Source organism: Benincasa hispida, chromosome 6 (assembly GCF_009727055.1).
Source record: "Benincasa hispida cultivar B227 chromosome 6, ASM972705v1, whole genome shotgun sequence".
Lineage (NCBI taxonomy): Eukaryota > Viridiplantae > Streptophyta > Magnoliopsida > Cucurbitales > Cucurbitaceae > Benincasa > Benincasa hispida.
Genome location: NC_052354.1, coordinates 24111608 through 24133739, shown reverse-complemented (window position 1 = coordinate 24133739; position 22132 = coordinate 24111608). Strand labels below are relative to the sequence as shown.

The 22132-nt window shown below is 33.5% G+C and overlaps 1 protein-coding gene across 1 annotated transcript; it reads left to right on the top strand.

Moving 5' to 3' along the window:
• Positions 1–7343: 7343 nt before the first annotated feature.
• Positions 7344–11048, top strand: LOC120079897 (probable protein phosphatase 2C 33). The gene is made up of 5 exons (XM_039034344.1): positions 7344–8113; positions 8663–9058; positions 9163–9280; positions 9939–10162; positions 10256–11048. Exons 1-5 carry the CDS (start codon positions 7868–7870, stop codon positions 10727–10729), a joined length of 1458 nt encoding a protein of 485 aa, XP_038890272.1. The 5' UTR covers positions 7344–7867; the 3' UTR covers positions 10730–11048.
• Positions 11049–22132: the final 11084 nt, after the last annotated feature.

Sequence of the window (22132 nt, the reverse complement as noted above, 5' to 3'; positions counted from 1 at the left end):
AATATGGTTATTGTAACTATAATACCTACCTATTATAGTTTACATTCACTCTTACTAATCGTTGATCCAAAAAAGGTGACAATTATTACAGTTATTATGAAAATTGTAATAATTATTAGATTATTTACATAATATAGGATTTAACTTTTTCCTAATTAACCCCTTAATCACTTACTTAAGTAGGAAAATGGAGATCCGGGGTTCACAAGTTTTCCTAACTTTTGGTGTCTCCTATGATTGGAAAGTTCACCAACTCGACTTCAACAATGCGTTTCTCAAAGGCAATCTAGAAGAAGATGTCTACATGGCTCAACCTCTAGGGTATGTAAGTCACTCTATGCCTAATCATGTCTGCAAGTTACAAAAAGCAATATATAGACTGAAGCAGGTCCCTCACTGATAACGGGCAAAAATGCACGTTATTACAGTGCTAAGTTATTAAACAATGAAGGTTTACGTTGATAAAATATATAAGATTGTGTCCAAAAAGCTTAAGTTTGTAACATTACGGTCACATGGGTTCATCGCATAAAAATAGTTAACTTTTGTATTTTTGTGCAGAATATGCGTTGACGCAAAGCGCAAAAGGTGATTACAAGAAAGCAACAGTTGAGCGCAGCGTTACCGCAAGGCTTTACGGTGATTTGTGCTCGCAAACATCTGCTCAAGAAGAATTGCCGAATAGAGCTGCCGCAACTTGGTGGGCGCATCTGGGTAAAAAGCATAATTAATCACGATGGGACAGAAAGTTGATGACGGTCGAGTCAAAATTAATTTGACAAGCTGCTAACGATCTATTGTAGCAAGTATACTCAGCTTTTCGGTGACAAATATTCGACACATGAGACAGAGAATTAAAGCCATCCCATAAGTACAATCATGAGAGAGAAGACGTCTTTTACCCCGAAACTCTATAAATACCAAAGGCACCTTCAGTAAAGGAGTTGGGTTCATTCGAAGAGTTCAGATAGATAGAGAATTTTTCTTTAGTTAGAATAGCCTTGTTCTTAGATTTTCTTTTATTTTAAGGCGAAAGCGAGGGAAGCGAGATTGTGCCAATAAATCATTCCGGTGAACTTGGGAGAGTGCCGGAAGCTTCAAGATTAGAGAGAGGGCCAGCTCTTGGGAAGCAGGAATATCTTTTGAACAGAATAGAGTTGACAATGTAAAAGTCTTGGGAAGCAAGGGATTGCTAACAGGCTCTCTATCCTTATCTTCCATTGTCATTTTGTACTTAAACTCATCTATAGAAATGGAATTTACTTCTTTATATCTATCTGTTCACTCTCTGTTTATTATGCATGAGTAGCTAAATCTGTTGAATGGGTTGAGAAGCACTTAGCTAGCATAACTGGGGATCTTCACTCTATGCGATTATCTTGTATTATGTATGCATCATTCGTCCATTAGAGATACTCGGGAGGTTAGTCTAAGGACAGGGTCTAGGCTTGGAAAAGTCAGGTTAGAATCTAGGCTCGGGAGAGTCAGATTAGGATGCATAATCAAGAGATAGGAGCTTAGGAATAAGAATTGTTTGCTATTAACGCATCGCATGCATCCTAGAGATAGAATATGATTGTGTGTGGTCACCTTGTCTTTGTGTGCATCTTGCATCAACGCATAGAAAAAGAGTAGAGACTTAGGAATAAGCTCTATGGATATTTTTGCATTCAACACATGCGTCTTAGACTTAGGAGCACCGCATTTGCATTGGAAAATGATTTGCTGTCGCATGAGTGTAGCATGATCGCAAAGTTTGACGCATTCCCGGGAAATGCTAGCTAAAGAATTTCTTAACCCATTCCTCCGCATACTCAGTGTATCCACCGCATAATCGAACTTTTCTCAAATCCGCCGCATACATTTATTTTATACCGCAAACAACAACCCAAACAACTATTGATTATTTAGTTACCGCAAAGTCTTCTTAGAAATTATCACCGCATACTATTTTCCCTAGTCTCTGAGTTCGACCTTAGACTTACCAGGAAACTTAGTGGGGTTTATACTTGGATTCCACTGAGAAAGCTTGTTGCTCAACACATTTTCATCACCGTATTTCATTCCATAATTTCATCACATAAAATAACGCATCAAGGGGTGAACTTGTAAACCACTTCAGTCAATTCTTGAAACAACTCACTGATGTCCATTGGCAAGGGGTGAAGAGGGTGCTCCGCTACCTAAGTGGCACCAAACACCATGACATATTAATCTCACCAGCTACACACCTTGCCATAATAGCCTTTTCTGATGCCGACTGGGCATCCAACATTGATGACCGACGATCTATAGTAGCCTACTGTGTGCATTAGGCAATACCATTATATCCTGGTCCTCCAAAAAGCAAACGGCCATGGCAAGATCCAACACTGAGTCTGAATATCGGGCTCTCGCTCATACCTCTGCTGAAATAATATGGTTACATCAGCTCTTTCGTGAACTTGGAGTCCCTATAACATCGAAATCGACTCTGTGGTGTGACAATATTAGTGCTGGCGCGTTAGCTACCAACCCTGTCTTCCATGCCAAGACCAAACATATAGAGATTGATGTGCATTTTATCCAAGACAAAGTTCTTGAAGGTGCTCTCGAATTTCGTTACATTCCATCTGCTGACCAAGTTGTAGTCTGTTTTACCAAGCCCCTCTCTTACTCCCAATTCTCTTATCTTCGCTCCAAACTCGGAGTAATTGAATTACTCGCTCGATTGCAAGAGGATGTGAAGGTAAAGGGTGGTCCAATCACTATTCAGCCCAACATTTCTCCCCTATCCAAACTGTTATAAAATATAGTTGTAACATGTGTGGTCCTATCATTGTTTTGTCCTTTTGTACAGCCTAAAGGCTCTTCATAATCTTGTATAAATGTACACCTACATACCTGTAAAAATATACATTGAAAATATACAAAAAGAGTAAATTCTCCTATCTTATTTCTAGCCTAGTTTCTTCCTACATCAGAAGATTAGAATATGTTGTGTATTTTGACTAGATGGCGGGTTTCTTGCCCAGCGAATGGAGGAGACTCTTATGATGAAGGCCATCAACTGGGGGTGAGCACATGTATCCTCTTAACACCCTTCACTTTTCAGTGCTTCAGCTTTGAAGCATACGATGTACTCTCATAACGCCTTGCTTTGCTGCTATTGCAACTTGAACAAGTGAGCCATGATCTTTGACGAATTGGTTGATGAAGGCATGCGCGAGCTCCTAAAAAGAGTCAAATGTTCCCCCAGGCAACTTCTTATACAGGCTCGAGTTGGATTAGTGAGGTATATGAGGAAGGCACGACAAAGGATAGCTTCGGACACCCTGTGCAGCTCTATGGTCGAGCAATATAGTCATATTGTTTGAGGAGCTCTTTCGCCATGATTCAAAATGAGGCTATTCTCATCATATAGGCTCTTCTTTTGACACCCTACTTTGGTTAAGTGTAATATCGACGATGTCAGAGTTGTTTTCGACACTCGAGGCCGTAGGGTGTTCAAACGAGCACAACTTGGTTATTTTTTTTTATTGCTATATCTTTATCGACTTGGTTAGTCAACCTAAACTTGGAGGCATTGACTTTTTCCTTTTGAGATGCACGTTCCTCTAAGTCTCCTCTAGGTATCCTATGAGCTTGGATCTGCTTATGGGCTTTGGTTCTTGCCTTGGCCAACTCTCAACAATATAATATTACGTATTTTACTAGATTAAAATATTTATGATTTGATTTTTATGATAAGATTCAAATTCTATTTTTTTTTTTTAAAAAAAGATATAAATGAAAACTCTCATTTTCTAAACTCCTAATCTAGGAATTACTTGTTTGATTAGAATGGGATAAAAATTCATAAAAGAAACATGGAAATTTTTTATACCTGGAGAAATATGAAAAATGCATAAAAATTACTATTACAAAACAAGAAGAAATAAAAGACATACAATATGACAAAAATGAACATAACTCAACTGATATTAAATATGTACATTAAGCTCAAAATTAAAAGTTCGGTCTTCCACTCTTGTAAAAAAAAAGACATACAATATAAAGAAATAATTCATTTGTTCAACTCTAAAAATTTTCCAAATAATGAAACAAAATAACAGCAGCCCCTTCAACATTCCATTTTGATGCCTACCATGTTGCATTCACAAAATATTTGATTACATTTTTCTATGGCTAATCAAATCAATCCCCATCCAATTAAAGATATAATTAAAAACCCTCATTTTCTCTTTGTCACACTCTCTAAACTTCTTCAAATTCATAATTTAAATGTTTGATTTCAATAAAAGTATCTTCATGGTTAATGAAAATGCAAAATCGATAGAAATTGCATGCAGTGTGTGGATAGTATGATTTTAATTTATCCTAGTGGTTTATTCGTTTAATTGTCTACAATTTATTAACTTGTTTTAGTCTAATGTGGTCTTGTCCCGTCATGAAAATTCTTATTATTTATAGAAATTTGTTTCACCAATATTTAAAGCGGTTGTTTTCAAATAAAATAAAATGAGCCAATTTATTTATAAATATAGCAAAATGTTACTACTGTCTATTAGTGATAGACCGCGATAGACATCTATTACTGACATTGATAAATATCTATCGCAGTCTATCACTAATAGATAGTGACATTTTTCTATATTTGAAAATACTTTGAGTAGTTTTATCATATAAAAAATTACCCAAATTTAAATTAAAAAAATAATGGATAAAATTTTACATTTGAAGATAACAATATAATGCTTCCCCTCATCAATAAAAATAAGTTTATAGATTCTCGAAACTCCACCTTGACATGATTTAGTATTTCATTTACAAATAACTGAAATATTTAGTTCCTATTTTCTTTGGGAATCTTTAATCTCTCTAGTAAGGAAATTATCTCTTTGATATTTTGAAAGAAGTAGATCAAAGAAAAACAAAATGATTTTTATGCAATTTATCTTGTGTATAATTTTTATGAAATGGTGTGCATGAGTTTAAAATTAAATGGGACAGTTGCAAATATAGACATTATATCCAAAATATTAATAGATATAACATAATGTAAAAAAAATTGCAAATATGACCAAATTTAAATAGTCTATTAGTGATAGACCATATTATTGGTAGAAGTCTATTAGTGATAGACCATATTATTGGTAAGAGTGATAGACTATATCACTGATAAGAGTCTATCAATGACTATAGACTTAGGAGTCTATCAACAATCGAAGTCTATCGCTGATAGACTTGTCTATATTTACGATTTTTTTAGAATATTGTTATACACTTAATTATTATTTTTAAAAATGTTAGTAATTGCAATTACCCAAATTAAATTTCAAATATTGAGAAGGAAGAGATACAAAATTTTGTTTATGTTACTGTATTTGTTGAAAAGGTCAAAAAGATGAAATGAAAAGGCAAATTAAATTATTTTAATCTGCAAAAAAATTTGCTCTTTTAAATATAACTACTTTTTCTGAGTATTTAAAAACGTTTTTTCCTTAAAAAAAAAAAAATACAATATTTAGTCATAAATAAAAAGATAGGTCAATTTTAAATAAAGAAAAATAAAACAAAATATTTATAAAATATAGTAAAATTTTAAAACTATTAATAATAGATGTTGATAAACAGTGATAAACATGTCTATCAATTATATTAATAGACAAAATCTATCAGTATCTATCAGCGTCTATTATTGATAATTTTAAAATTTTGCTATATTTTGTAAATATTTTCAACCGTTTTACCATTTAAAATAATTTTTTTAAAAATATATACTTTTTAAATTAGAATATTTAAAACAATCTTTTCGAATAAATAATTAAGAGATAGATTATTCACAAAGTAATGGAATAAATTTTTTTAAAAAAAGATATTCTAGTAAAATCAAGTTCGAATATTGTGCCACGAAACAAATTTATTATTAAATTATTTTTCTAAGGAGAGAAATATGACCATGGAAACAATCGAAAGATTGATCATCATTCGACCTCGAGAAGTATAAGAGATGCTCTATCCACCATACTTTATCGACATTACTATCTCAAATATCTTTAATAAATGTACATAAAATATATAAAAACAAACTTATGTATTAATCTCAATAGGAATATGATACATATATTTTAACTTTTCACAATTAAGTTATACATAGTTTAAAATTTCAGTCGAAATCTCGAAATTTTGGCATGAGAATTCGATTTTTTCCTATTCTCGAAATTTCGATTTTTTTTTTAATTTTTTTATAACAATTAGGTTCAATGGAAATTTTTTAAGATTTATAGAATTGTCTTGATTACACGAATAGTATAGTTTCACATAATCATTATATAATTTCACCTTAAAATTGAATTGAAGTAATTTTTATTTTCTATCATAAAAAACTTTTATTTTCAAGAAACCAAAATTGAGAAAAATAACAACATATATTTATTTTTAATTCATTCAAATATTTTTCCATTGTTTTTCATATCCTTTCATCTCAAAATTGGATGGATGTAAGTTTAATTTTATTTTTTTTTACCATATAAAGCTTTCATTTCTAAGAAACCAAAATGGATAAAATTTTCATATATTTATTTTTAATTTCATTCAAACATTTTTCCATTGAATTTTCATATCATTTCACCTAAAAATTGATTTGATGTGGTCTTGCTTTTTTTACCATCCAAAGTTTTCATTTCCAAGAAAAAGACATAGAAAAAATAAAATAAAAAAATTGATATTATTTTATAACTATTTTTTCATTTCTTTTTTAAATTTATGCTCTTGCATCAATATTTACACAATACCTTTAAATATTGTTTTAATTTATAGAAACGATGATTAAAAATAGTCTAATTAGATAACAATCAAAATTTCATTAACTAATTATAACAATTTTCATCAATTTTCGTCGATTTCCATAAAATTTCTTAAAATTTTTATCGATATCGAAATTTCCATCAATATTTCTATAAAATTGGAACCTCTATATTTTTATCGATATTGATATTTCGAACCTTGGTTGTACCTAATCATGTACCTCCCATCTTTTATTAAAAAAATTAAAAAATTTCTTTATTTTAAAAGAAAATATTTGTGACATGGTAAATTTTTATCGAGAAGAAGCAGTAAGGGTGTTTTTTTTTTTTAACGACAAAAAAAACCCAAAAATGTTAGAATTGAAAAAAGAAATTAGAAAAAGGAAAAAGGAAAAAAGGTGTGGAAATTTGTGGAAGGAGAAAAGAAATCGTGTCCGAGGTGAGATTTGTGAGAGTGATAGACAAAGTCCAAAAAAACAAAAATTAAATTTTTTTTTTAAAAAAAAGCAAAAACAAAAACAAAAACACAAACAGGTTGAATGCTTTGAAATGAAACCCATGTCTCTCTCCTCTTTTATTTACATCATCACTTTGGTGGTTCCTATTTTCTCTCCACATTCAACCCTTTCCTTCTCCTTCTCTTTCTCCTTCTTATTCACCCACATCTTTCCATTTCCTCTTCTCTAATCCATTCTCATTCCTTATCATCGCCTCCATCTTTTCCGATTGCTTTCTTCAATTTCGGGTCCCAATTCCATTTCCCATTTGCATGCAAACCCAGATCCCATCTCCACTTTTCGATTCTCCTTTTCCCCATCAAAAAGTTGGAACGAACAGATTTTCCCATTTCTTCTACTACCCAATTCCCCGATTCCCCAATTACGGAAAGGATCTGATGATTACGATGATGCTCATGTGGGATCGAAACACTCTGTGTTGAGATTTGGAGGGAGTGTCCCCAAACGGGAGGCACGGAACGGGGGTTCCTGACGGATCGGTACGCAGAAAGTGGAGGGCGTTGGAGTTTGAATCGGGCGGTTGGCCTGGAGTGCATTCTAAGCATTGTTAGGGCACTTCGGATGGGGTCCTGCTTGTCTGCGGAGAGCAGGAGCCCCATTCCTGGTTCCCCAACTTCTCCGGCGAAGCATCATCGGAGAAAGAACTGTTCCCGGAGGCGATTTGGTTCGAGAAATTCCTCGTTTGGGGATCTCTCACTCCATCGGATCCCCGGTAGGCTCTTCGCCAATGGCTTCACTGAGGTGGCGTCTCTGTTCACGCAGCAGGGTAAGAAAGGGACCAACCAGGATGCCATGATTGTTTGGGAGGTTTGTTCTTCTTTCTCAAAACTCATTTCCTGATCTTTAGATCCAAACCTAAAGATTCTGGAAAATGAATATATATATTCAAGAGTTTGATTTAATTGCTTGCTTGCTTGTTTCTGTACTTTCAGTCTGTTTTATTAATTTGTTATCTCATATCTGATCCGACATAGATTACATCACTTGGGTTGCTTCTTCTTTACTCAACTTTTGTGTTTTTTTCTCTTCATTATGTGGTTGAAAAGTTGTAGAAAACTTTAATTTCTTTCCTTTTAAGCTATTAAGTTTTCATAAAGGATTTGAATCAGGGATCTTGGAGGGTATCTTGCTTACCACCTGAGCAGTGGGCACCCTTATGGGGTCTGTCTGTTATGCTTTTGTATACTCTTTTTTGTTCATGGCTTCTTGGGGTGGGGTCGACTTTTAGGTTATTTTCTTAATCTTTTGTCCATTTTTTATATAATAATGATACTACATAGCATGATCCTTTTCTCTCTGAAACTCCTAACATCTCAACATGCATCTGATTGACTCTGATTTTGACTTGGGTTTCAGAATTTTGGCTCTAGAACTGATACAATCTTCTGTGGGGTTTTTGATGGCCATGGTCCTTATGGTCATATGGTTGCGAAGAAAGTGAGGGATTCTCTTCCTTTGAGGTTGAGTGCACATTGGGAGGTTAACTTGACCACAGATGATGCTCATAGAGAGATCAGTCTTAATAATACAGGAAGTATGAACTCGGATGAAGCTACCTCCTTTTTATCTGCTGATGAAGAATTTAGGGCCTCCATTGATGTTGATGGAACAGAAAAGCAGCAACCTGAAATTTTCCATACTTTGAAGGAGTCATTTCTTAAGGCTTTTAGAGTTATGGATTGGGAACTTAGAATGCACCAAACTATAGATAGCTTCTGTAGTGGGACTACAGCAGTGACGATTGTTAAACAGGTCTTGTTTCATATTGAAAAGGAAATGATTCCTATTTAAGTTCGAATTAGATTTGTTATTTGTGTTCTTTCTTTGCTCATAAAATAGTTCCTTTTTTTTTTCAGGGTCAGGATCTTGTCATTGGAAATGTTGGGGACTCCCGAGCTGTTTTGGGTATGAGAGATAAAGATGACTCTCTTGTTGCCATTCAATTGACTGTGGATCTGAAGCCAAATCTTCCAGGTTTTAGCTCCATCTTCTGGCCTCCACTATGCAGAATATTATTTTGTTATAGGGGTTTGACATTGTTCTTAAATATTTTGTTCATATGGCTGAAAATTAATGGAAGCCGTAGGAAAAAAAATCTTCATATAATCAGATTACATATAGTATTTGAAATTTACTCTCCTCTTTCCTTCTCTGATTTGGTTTTTTTGAAATCACCCTCCCATGTTTTCATTTTTTTAAAAAAATTAAATACATAAAACTTTGTTTTGATGCTTTAAAAAAATGAGCATCTTTGATCAACAAGTCTTCAACTTTTATGGAAAAAAGTGTTCTACTTTTTCATAGTATTCATTGGTTTTGGATGTACCAAGTTTTCTCAAGTCTAATTGTCTAAATACCTGTAATCGTACCCTATAAGGAAGTTTTGGACAACGGATTATATTTCTTGAATCATTACTAGTCATATCAGTTGGAATCGTTTAAGCCCAGAACTACGGAGTGTATTCTTATTGTCTTATAAGCTAAAATGCCAAGTTTTGTTTTAGAAAAATTCAAATGCTAATTTACTTTGAGATTTATTTGACTGTAGTCAGCTCCTTTCCCCCTCTTCTTTCTTCCCAACTCTGTTATTTTGCTGAAGGATTTTTTTATGACAATTCGTTTCCCCTAACAGCTGAAGCAGAGAGAATCCGTAAGTGTAGAGGTCGTGTCTTTGCTCTCCAAGATGAACCTGATGTAGCTCGAGTTTGGCTTCCAAACAGCAACTCTCCTGGACTTGCCATGGCACGGGCATTTGGAGATTTTTGCCTCAAAGACTTTGGTCTTATCTCTGTACCTGAAATATCATATCGACGGCTCACTGAAAAAGACGAGTTCGTTGTTCTGGCTACAGATGGAGTATGAGAGCAATTTCTTGTACCATTTTCTTTCAAAAGTGGACCCTGCTGCTCTTTCTCATGTCTGGAGTTCGTCTTGTGTTTTGTTTTGCAGATATGGGATGTGCTGTCAAACAAAGAGGTTGTAGATATTGTTGCATCAGCTCCAAAACGTACAACCGCAGCTCGAACTCTGGTGGAAACTGCCGTAAAGGCATGGAAACTTAAATATCCAACTTCCAAGATTGACGACTGTGCTGTCATTTGCCTCTTCCTTGACTCAAACTCTGGCAATCTATCATCTGCTTCCAGTACCAAACTGGAAGAGCAACAAAGTTTAGCAGATCAAGTCAGCACTGCAGTTGAGAATGAAGATTTGTCTGCCCCAAATGGTCTGAATCGTTCAGGAACTGTCCGAACCAGCAATGAGATTTTGCAAGATGGAAGTGAAGAAGATGAAGGGAAGGAGGAAGAACAATCGGAAACTGGAATAGAATGGTCTGCCTTGGAAGGAGTGTCGCGCGTAAACACATTGGTAACCCTGCCGAGATTTGATCCTGTGAAAGAAGATAAGAAAGGCCGGAAGTAAAGAGAAGTGTAAAAGATCCATCAGTGCAGTGCCTTGTTTTGGTAAAATGTTATTATCTTTCTTTTTTTCTTCTGTTATTCTTTCTGTAGGAGAAGAAAAGTTATAAAAATTGAACTTGAGAGAGATCGACCCAGCCTTATTAGTGCGTCTGGGGAATTGTCGACACTCTCGTATTGATAGAAATCGAGTTTTGTAGAATCTGATCGGGACCGACTCGCCGTCCTTTATTGTTATCATAAATTTTCTTGTATGAATCGTTTGTTATTTGTAATGTTGATAATAAATTTTGTGATTGTAAAGCCCCTCTAGTCGGATTCAACTTGGTTTGCAGATCTTTTGAGTCTTCATTTCAATTTGCTTTGATGTGGACTGCAGATTGTTTTAATTTTAAAAGGAAAAAAGCTGATTTTTTTTGGTGGTTGCCCTTTTTGGACCTAAAATTAGAGGCTGGCTGGATTGTTGGTGATAATTTGACAAATTTGCTAGGTCATTCTCTCATGGTCCATTTCATCCACTCTGATTCTTTTTTAGATATGTAGTTGTCAGGTCCCACTCCAAGGATTTCACATTGGTATTAGTGGGTCTCATCCTATTTTAAAAGTAGGTATTGACGTGTCACACCATAAATGGAGGTAATTTCTCCCTTTTCTGCTTGATGCCAATGGCTTCTTAATTTTCAATGAAGTTTTGCTTACTCCATTTTCTTATCGAGATTCATAATGAATCAATTGACATTCAATGACGGGTCCAAAATATCATTAAATTTTTAAAACTTTTAAAAATATTCTTAAACTTTTAAAACTTTTAAAAATATTCTTAAACTTCTGAAATGAGTTAAAAAATATCCACTAGTTTCAAAAGTTTTAAAAATATTATAAAACTAAAAAAAAAGTTAAAAAATACCCTTACTATGATTCTATCTTTCTTCTCCATCTTTTCTATATGTTTTTACTATTTGACATTTTTTTAATCTAAAAAAAAAAAAAAAGTAAAACTGCATGCATCATTTAAAATACATAAATTATAATAAGAATAAAGAGAATAATGGAAATTCCAAGAGATAGGACTTTAAATGTTTTAATATAGTTAACCAAATATAATTTTTTTTATTTGATTATTTATCGTTTGGTATATTTTAAGGAGAGATTTTGATTTTGAAATTTTGTGGTATTTTTGGAATTTTATATTTTAACTTCAAATTTTGGATTTTATTTTAGTTGCTGAGAAAATTGGTGTAAAAATTGAAAGAATAGGAAAAATATGAGGGTATATGTATGAAAAAAAAAAGTGAGGATATCAATAAAATTTATTTTAAAATGGATTCCTTTCGAGTCAAGAAAACTTAAAGCAAATTTATCATCATGCTAACAGTAGAATCATTTTCAACTTTTTTATAAAATTTTTTTTAATAGAGTTATTTTTACAACGAGATACTAACGATTTTTGTTTGTATACTAACATGAAGGTATTTTAACTTTTTCTAAGTTCAAAGACATTTTTGAAACTTTTAAAAGTTCAGAAATATTTATGAAACAGAACTTCAACGGTTTCTATTCAAAATTAGCAATAACGGTATTTTTGAATTTTTTTTTTTTTTTTTTAAGTTTAAGGGTTCTAAATTTTTTTGAAAGTTTAAGAATATTCTTGAAATCTTTAAAAGTTCAATGGTATTTTTGACATAAAATATAAAGTTGAAGCTGGACATATATTTTTTTAAAATTTATTTTTTTATTTATTGACTGAAACCGAAATTGTTTAATATAATTATTAAGGATCACTTTTGTTAATGATTTATTTTTTATTTTTCGTTTTTGAAATATTTGTTTTTTTTTTTTTCCTTTTTTTTTCTTTTTCAAACATGGTTTTTACATTTTGTAAAGGTACATTCAACTCCTTTATAAATTCTAAAAATAACCAAAAAAAAAAAAAAAACTGGAAACTGCAAATTTTTTTAGTTTCCAAAGTCTGACTTTATGGGTATAATGAGTATATATAACCTTAAATTTTAGAAACTATATAGTTATTAAATGGGATTCAAGATATCAATTTTATATTTTTAAATAACTAAAATATTTTTGTAAATAATATGTCAATATATTATGTATTTAAATAAATTTGTGATAAATTTAAGGAGAATTGTAATGAGTAGCAAAAAAATATTAGGCTATTTTTAAATCTAGTCATGATTTTTGAGATTTGTATATCAGTCAATCAATGCAAGAAAAATTGTAAAAATCACCCCTGATGTATGATAGGTAGTTAATTGTAAGAATTGAGCACTTAAATTTTCATAGTTGTAAATTTTGGATCTCCAAACATTTAATGATAAGAATGGAAAAGCAAAGTATCAAAAAAATTGCAGGATCCTGATAATTTCACTGTTCCATACATTATAAGAGGGCGTGACATAGGACGAGCATTGTGTGGCTTAGGAGCAAACATAAACCTCATGTCTTTATAAATTTTTAAGAAATTGAGAATTGGTGAAGCAAGACCAACCACAGTTACGCTTGAGTTGGTATATCATTTCCATTGCTCATCTAGTGAGAAAGATTAAAGATATTCTTGTGAAGGTGGACTGTGTTCCCAACTGTTTCATAATCGTAGGTTGTGAAGTAGATAGGGAAGTGTCTATCATACTAGGAAGACCTTTTCTTGCACCAGAAGGAACTTTGATTTGGTATCCAGCAGGGAGAATTCACTAGGAATGTTCAATATGGTGGATGATTGTGACTTTGTTTCGTATGAAGACCTGCAGGAGCTAGGGAAGGAGGAAGACACAGAAGAAGATCTGGAAGAGATGTTTGAAGAAAAGCAAGGAAGCATGACTTTGGATATGCAGCTAGTTGCAGTCGCACTTGTCTGCAATTACTCCATTGATGTAACCAAAACACAAATCCAAACCAATGAAGTCATCCATACTTGAAGCTCTGGAGTTAGAGCTCAAGCGGCATCCAACCCACCTGAAATACATTTTTCTTGGAGAAAATAAGACAAAGCCAGTTGTTAAGGAGCATGAAGATTCTTTGATGCAGGTTTTAGTAAATCACAAGACGGCTATAGGATGGACCGTTGTTGACATCAAAGGAATTAGTCCATCATTTTTCATGCATAAAATCAATTTGGAGGAAAGGGTTAAGAATTCCAAAGAAGATTAAATCCGGTGATGTAAGAAGTAGGTAAGGAAACAACATATAAAATGGCTTGATGCAGGTTTTATTTTTCCAATTGCAGATAGCAGTTGTATTAGCCCAATTCAATGCGTGCCAAGCCCAAAAGGGAGGAATGACAGTTGTGCAGAATGACAACAGCGAGTTGATTCAACCAGGAATGTGATGGGATGGAGAGTCTTTATGGACTACCATCGTCTCAGTAAGGTCACAAAGAAGGACTACTTCCCTTTGCCATTCATTGACCATAGGCAGGAAGGAGTACTATTCTTTCTTGGATGGATACTCATGCCAGCTACAATTAGATCACCATAGCACCAAAAAAAAAAAAAAAAAAAAGACTATTTTCACATGCCCATTTGGGACGTTCGTGTTTAGAAGGATGTTCTTTGCCCTTTGTAATGTGCCACTGTTGAGGTTGCTGCCTTAAATCTTGTAGGGTCATGTAGTTTGTAATTGTATTGTACAAACATTTTATTTATTTAATAAAATATGAGATGTTTTATTTGACATTTAGTAGCATTAAACCCACAAACCAATAAACTAACATCCAAGGTTATCATCTATAGCTTAAACATGTATGTAGAGATACATAGGTGGATCATGTTTAGATGATAACCTAAATAGTCTATAGTAGATAGATAAGGCTGGATACCTTATTTTGGTGACACTACGAATACGACCCATTTTGTAGATTTTACAATTGTTGTAAAGTGCTACAAATAATATGATCCTGATAATTCATGTGCAGATATGTGAGCGGGGTATTCTATACAAAGGAGTTTGTATAAGATCGGACCACAAAATGGCTAGTCTCATTATATAACACCGTTCAGAGACTTACATTTCACCAGGATGACCATAGGTGACATGACCTAAATCCTGAATGTGAGTTGTGAACTTCTACCTATGAAGATGCTCCTTTAATTTGTATGGATGAGAGCGATCAGATCATCGACTCAATAAGCCTACCATTTTGGGGATTTGTCTGATTGGGGAGCAGGAAGCACAACTACACAAGACGAAACTCACTCCTTCCTCAACGTCGGGGTAAGAGATTCCCTTAAGAGCCGATTCCGGGACTTGAACAATGTGGCACCACACCCTCTCCTAACCCGAGAAGGGTTTGGTCATAGTTGGACTATGACTTATTGTTCTTTAGAGAGACCAGTGGCACTTAAGAAGGTAGATGTAACTACAAGGGTGAAACAATAATTTTGGCCTAGCTGTAGTTACGAGCAATTTGTGAATGATCATCACACTGTTGATTGGTTATATCCAATGGACACAAAAATATATATGTAGTGCGAAGAGTGCAGCTGTCTGGTCTTTTAGTGGAGTACCCGACAATTAATGAATGTTGAATAATTTAATTAAAGAAGTTTAATTAATTATTCAAGTACGATTGGAGCTTCAAACTACAAGTCCATGAGGTCCCATTTGTAGCTCAACAGGGATTTAATGAGAATTAATTTTGGATTAATTTGAATTGTTCAAATTAAATGAGAGAATTAATTATAAGTGATATAATTAATTTAATATAATTACTATAATGTATTTAATATTAGGGGTGATAAAAAAAACCCGATAACCCGACCAACCTGGATTACCCAACCCAAAATGTAAGGGTTGGGTTGGGTTGGGTTATATTTTATTTTGAGTTGGGTTGGGTTAAATTAAATTTAAATTCTAGGTCGGGTCTCGGGTTGCTCACATTTAGGGTCGGGTCTGTATATATATAAAAAGAGAAAAGAAATAGAAAACCCTCGGTCCCTCGTAGTCACAGCTCTAGCTCGCCTCGCCAGTCGGTCGCCCTCGTCCTCAGTCTCACTCAGTTTCAGTCGCCGGCCCACGTCTCAGTCCATTCAAACGTGGACCGTCAGGCCTTTCATTGCTTCGAACTCCGAAAACGAAAACCCTCATCTCAGTCCCAACTCCAAAAAAAAAAAAAAAAAAAAGTGACCCAACACAAAAATTTTGGGTTGGTTGACCCGTTCATTGTTAGCCAACCCAAAAATGGGTTGATCCATACAATTCTTTCAATCTGGCCTAATCCGGACCATGTACACCCTTAATATATTATAATATAAATTTTAGTTGAGAAGATTAATTATGTGAATTGGATTCATATAATTGAATTTAATATAAATAAGATTTATACCATTGATGAGAGTATTTGATACAATATAAAATTATAGGTTATGTGTTATATTTGATATAACATATAGTTTAATATATATAATATATGATAAGGTAATTATCATATATTTTTTAAATAATTAAACTAATTTTATTATATTTATTTATTTTTTGAATTTAAAATTGGGAGGGAGTCAAATCCCTCCCCTTAATTCTCTCAAGAACGTGAGGATTCACATTTTCATTTGTTTCACAGAAGATAGAAAAAGATAGATCTCTCTAAGAATTTTTTTTTAGAAAAACCCCTCTCCTTTCCATCTTCCCTTTCTAAAAATTCTAAGAGACCACAATCGTGGTGGTGGCCTTTTGGTTATTTTTGTTCATGAGTTTTTGGAGAAGAGGATACATGAGAAGAAAAGGTTCTTCAAGGGTAATACTTTCTTAACTCTAATTCTCTCTTTTCTTTTACAATAGCATACTGTAAATTACCTTTTGAATGCATAATTTGGATATGTAATTCTCGTTTCTGTAAAATATTGATAATTGGGACGATCACATTTTCGCTCAGGGTCTTTACAGGTTCCTTTAGCCACAACTTTTTACTAGTGTATGATGGCCATTTTCTTTGACATAATAGAGAAATCTGTAGAGATTTTTATGGATGATTTCTCCATCTTTGAATATTCATTTTCTATTTGTATAGCAAACTTGAACAAGTGTTGACCAGATGTGAAAACACAAATCTTATGCTCAATTGGAAGAAGTTTCATTCATGGTACAAGAAGGGATTATGCTAGGTCACAACAAAGGCACGAATTCAAGTAAATAAGGCAAAAGTGGAGTTGATTTCCAAGTTACCTCCACCATGAATAGTGAAGGACAATCGAAGTTTCTTGGGATATGCATGATTTAGGGGAGATTTATCATAAAATTTTCAGGTATTTTTATGCCTTTATGCATGTTGCTATAACATGACCGACCGTTTGATTTTGATGAAGAATGTTTGAAATCTTTTCACATACTCAATGATGCATTAATCTAAGCCCATCATGGTAAAACCATATTGGAACCATCTATTCAAGCTTATGTGTGATGCAAGTAATTTGGCTGTAGGAGTAGTGTTAGCACAAAGAAAGGAGAAGATGATTCATTCGATCTATTATACCAACGAAACACTAGATGAAACACAATGCAACTATTACAATTATAGAGGAGGAACTCCTTGTTTTGGTGTTTGCTTTTGTAAAATTCAAATCTTAGAACGAAAGTGATTGTTCACATAGATCATTCTACCTTAAAATACTTGTTAGTTAAGAAAGATGCAAAGTCGAGATTAATAATATGAATTTTCTTTAGAAGTTTGATATGAAGATCATTGATAGGAAGGGGACAAAGAGCGAGATTGCATACCATCTCTTAAGGCTAATAGAGGAAGCACAACAAGGTGAGTCCTTAGATATTATGGATGTTTTTGCATATGAGCAACTATTGATGGTGAGGAAGATCAAATTGCCATGGTTTGTAGAAATAGTTGAAGGGATTGAATCCCAAGCGAAAGCATGTGGTCGTTTGGTAACAATCTTGTTTTAAAAATTAAAACACAAAAAGTAAATACTTAGTAGATTAAGCATGTAAAAACTGGAAAAAAGAATGTTACCTTTGAATACACCTTTCCAAATCTTGATAAAAAAATATGAACCCTTCTTGACTAGTATAAGACACCACCAAAAGGACTTCTCCGCTATTCTCTAGCAAGGATCGGTTTATGTGGGAACCTCCTTTTAAAAGTTGAAGGGATTTTATATTTGGTAGAGATCTTCTTCTATGTATTTTTGCTTAAAATTTTTTTTTGAGATAGAGAGAGTTATCTTTTCCTCCTTTTCACATATGAAAAAACTAACTCTACTTAATTGCATAAAACTCTGCAATCAAAGACAGAAGAGGGAGGGGAGATGTAACTCCCCGCTCTTTGTTATTTAGTTTAAATTAAACTAAACTAAATTATATTAATTTAATTTGATGAAAAATAAACAAATAATTAATAATAAAATTAAATTTAGTAATCTATTTAATTAAATATCTCATATTTAATTAAATATATATTTGAATTACATTAAAATATACTTATCTCACATATCCTATAGTTTTTAATATGAATTTTGTTCACATTAATTATCATATGAATCTTATTCAAACATAATAACACTCTCATATAGTTTAATCTCGAATCTCATTCAAAATAAACTTTATATTATAATGTATCTCTATACATTATATTAATTGTATCATGTACAATTAAATTCCCTTAAACAATTTGAATATTTTAAATTCTTTCAAAACTTTTGATCTTGTTTTACCCATTGTAAGCTAGAAGGGGAAACTAATAATGATACGTGATTAATTAATTAAACTCTTTAATTAAATTAATCAACATTTATTAACTATGGGGCGCTCCACTAAAGACCCATAACTGCATTATTCTTATGAATGGTAGACTATTTTGTGTCCATTGATATAGCCATTACAAGTAAGTCGATCCTTTACAAGTTGTTCGTAATTATAATTGGATCAAATTACCGTTTCACCTCTATAATTACGTCTTGCTTCTTAAGTACCACTGAACCTTTAATGAATAATCTGTTTTTGATCCAACCATAAATTAAGTTTCTCTCAGGCCAGTGAGAGGGTGTGACCTCATTGTTCAAGTTTTGGAGTTAGCACTTAAGGGAACAACTTATCTACTTATCCTAAAGGTAGGAAGGAGTGAATTCCATCTTGTGTAGTTATGTTCCTAAATCTCCACTTGGTCTCATCCCAAAATGGTAGGCATATTAAGTCGATGACTCGAGCCTCTCTCACCCATAAAAATCAAAGGATGATCTCTCACAGACAGGAGTCTATAACTTACTCAGGATTGAGATCAAGTTACATATGGTCATCATTTGAAATATTAACCTCTTTAGTCAACGGTGTTACAAGTAGAGAATAAATATTTCGTGGTCCAGTCTTATACAAAATCTTTGCATAGGATATCCTCACTTGTATATCTCTACATAAATGATTTGGATTAGATCATTTGCATAGTGTTATCAAGATAAGGTATCCAACCTTATCCATATACTATAGACCTTTTAGATTATTACTTGAACATGGTCCACCTGTATGTCAACCACATACTGTTCAAGTTACATTAAATAACCTTGAATCTTAGTTTATTAGATTTGAGATATATAGGTCTAAATGTCAAAATAAATAACACTTTATTTATTAAATAAAAAATTTGTTTACAAAGTGCAAACCATGAGTTTAGGGTATAAACCTCAACAATAGTAAACTTTTTGGTAAGTGGATTCATTCCACCTAATGCAACTTGCCAACAGTTGAGATGTAAAACACTATTACTGAGAGGAGTCATATTTGTACAAGGTAAGAGTAGATCAAATCATGAGAAGATGTGTAGCAGAGGAAGAAATGATATAGATTTTACTGGATTGTCATTCATCTCCTTATGAGATCATTTTGTAGGTGTCAAGAAAACAACAAAGATGTTGCAAACTGAATACTTTTTGCCCATGCTTTTCAAGGATGCATTGTTGAGAAGTATGCCCTAAAGCCTCGTAGTTAATAAGTTATTTGAAATAATGGTTGATTAATTTATATATGCAATTAACTATTAAAGAAAGATCTAAGGTTATTTCATGTAACTGGAACAGTATGTGGTAGACATATGGGTAGATCATGTTCATAAAGGAAATCAGACATGAGGATTTTCATGAGCAGTGGAATGCTCGTTCCAAATTCCATTTGTATTTATGAACATACACAATTACAATGAAGAAACGAAAACTTACAGGTTATGCACAATACGAAATTACAACATGCTTTGCAATAAAATCAATGGAAAGAATATCATACCTTTGAAGAATCATCTTCAAATTCCCTTGATCATGAACACTCGTTCAATCTCCAAGACAGTAACACACGAATGCTCGACCACAATGACCGCTACACAACACGATCAATCAGAAACCACCACAAGAAGACCGCGAACACAACAAACGGCCTCCAAAACCTCGACTTCAGTCGAGTTGAGTACGACGCCACCACAATGGTTACCTTGGTATTCTCGATGTGGGAATCTAGAAGTGTGGTCTTTGTGTGGACTTAGTTTGAGGAAGAGACCAGAGGAATAAAAATCGTGTAAATGATTGGGCAAGTGGGAGATGACAACAGTCTATCGTATAGACGAATGCCCAATCGTTTAACAAATGCTCTGCGATCGTTTAACTATCATCCAGCTGAGTGAACTATCGTATAGTGTCACTCCACGATCATTTAGTCTCTTTAGCTATCGTTTAGTGAATCCTATTCACTTGACAGCCTTTCCGTGAGTCTTTTTCTGAGAATGGAAAACTCTCAAATCTTACTAAATTTAGCAAAACATTTTTCCTTTTATCTCACGGTTAGCATGAAACCACCAATAACCTTTCACTCAATTGGTTATTAGAGAAAAAGATATAATTATCCAATAATTAATATTATTATAAATATATATATGACAACCAACTTACCATATTATATTTATAACCTATAGTTTTAATATTTTATCTCATGAAACATATAAACCATAGTTCTTTTTCTATTTCATCGAATTTCCTCTTGTCAATTTGAACATTTCAAATCAACACCAAGAACCGATTCTCAACTTGAATCCATTGAGCTATGAAGGGGACCTTATGGACCTATAGCTTGAAGCTCCAACGGTACGTGAATTACTGACTAAACTCTTTAGTCATGGGATCTACCATTCGTTAACTGTCAGGCACTCCACTAAAGATCGATAGCTGAACTCTTCTTACTAAGATATATTATGTGTCCATATCAACCAATCAACAGTGCGATAAACCTTCACAAATCGCTCGTAAGTACAACTGGACCAATAACTGTTATGCCCCTGTAGTTCATCTAACTCCTGAAGTACCACTGATCCCTCTAATGAACATAAGTCATAGTCCTACTATGAATGAGTCCTCTCTTCCAAAGAGAAGCTGTGACCACTATGTTCAAGACCCGAAATTAGCCCTTAAGGGAGCAATCTATCTACTTACCCCTGCTTTGGGGAATGAGTGAATTCCATCTTGTGTAATGAGTTCCCAGCTCCCAAGTCAGACAAATCCCCAAAAAGGTAGGCATGTTGAGTTGGAAATCTGGCCACTCTCACTCATACTAATCAAAGAACCGCCCTCAAAGGTAAAAGTTTCCAAAACACTCAGGATTGAGGTCATGTCACCTATGGTCGTTTAGGTGAGATGTAAGTCTCAAATATCAATGGTATTATATAAAGACTAGTCATCTCGTGGTCCGGTCTTATACAACTCTTTGTATAGGACACCCTCGCTCGCATGTCTTCACATGAATGGTCAGGATCTACTATTTATAGTAGTTCACAACACTTGCAAACCTCCACAAAGCGGGCCGTATCCGTAGTGTCTCCAGGATTAGATATCCCTCCTTAATCCTTATACTACAGACCTATTTAGGTTATCACTTAAGGCATGATCCACTTCTATATCTCATATATATCCTTAAGTTTACATATAATAACCATGGAGCTTTGTTTATTGGATATGAGTAAATGTCAAATAAAATAACTTTTATTGTATTCATAACAATGTGTATAGATTACAAACTAGAGATTCTGGGAGAATTAGGACAATAATCCCAACAGTTCAAGTAATAGCCTAAATAGTCTGTAGTATATGGATAAGGTTGGATGCCTTATCCTAGTGACACTACGGATACGACCTACTTTGTAAATGTTACAAAAGTTATAAGTGTTACAAACAGTTTGATCCAAATTGTTCACGTGGAGGCATGAGTGGTGGTATCCTATACAAAGAGTTTGTATAAGACCAGATCGCGAAATGATTAATCTCTCTTTATAACACTGTTGACTAAAGAGATTAACATTTCATAAGATGACCATAAGTAACTCGACCTCAATCCTGAATGAGTTATGAACTTCTGCCTAGGAGGGTCGTCCTTTGATTTGTATGAGTAAGAGTGACCCAAGTCGTCGACGCAATAAGCCTAC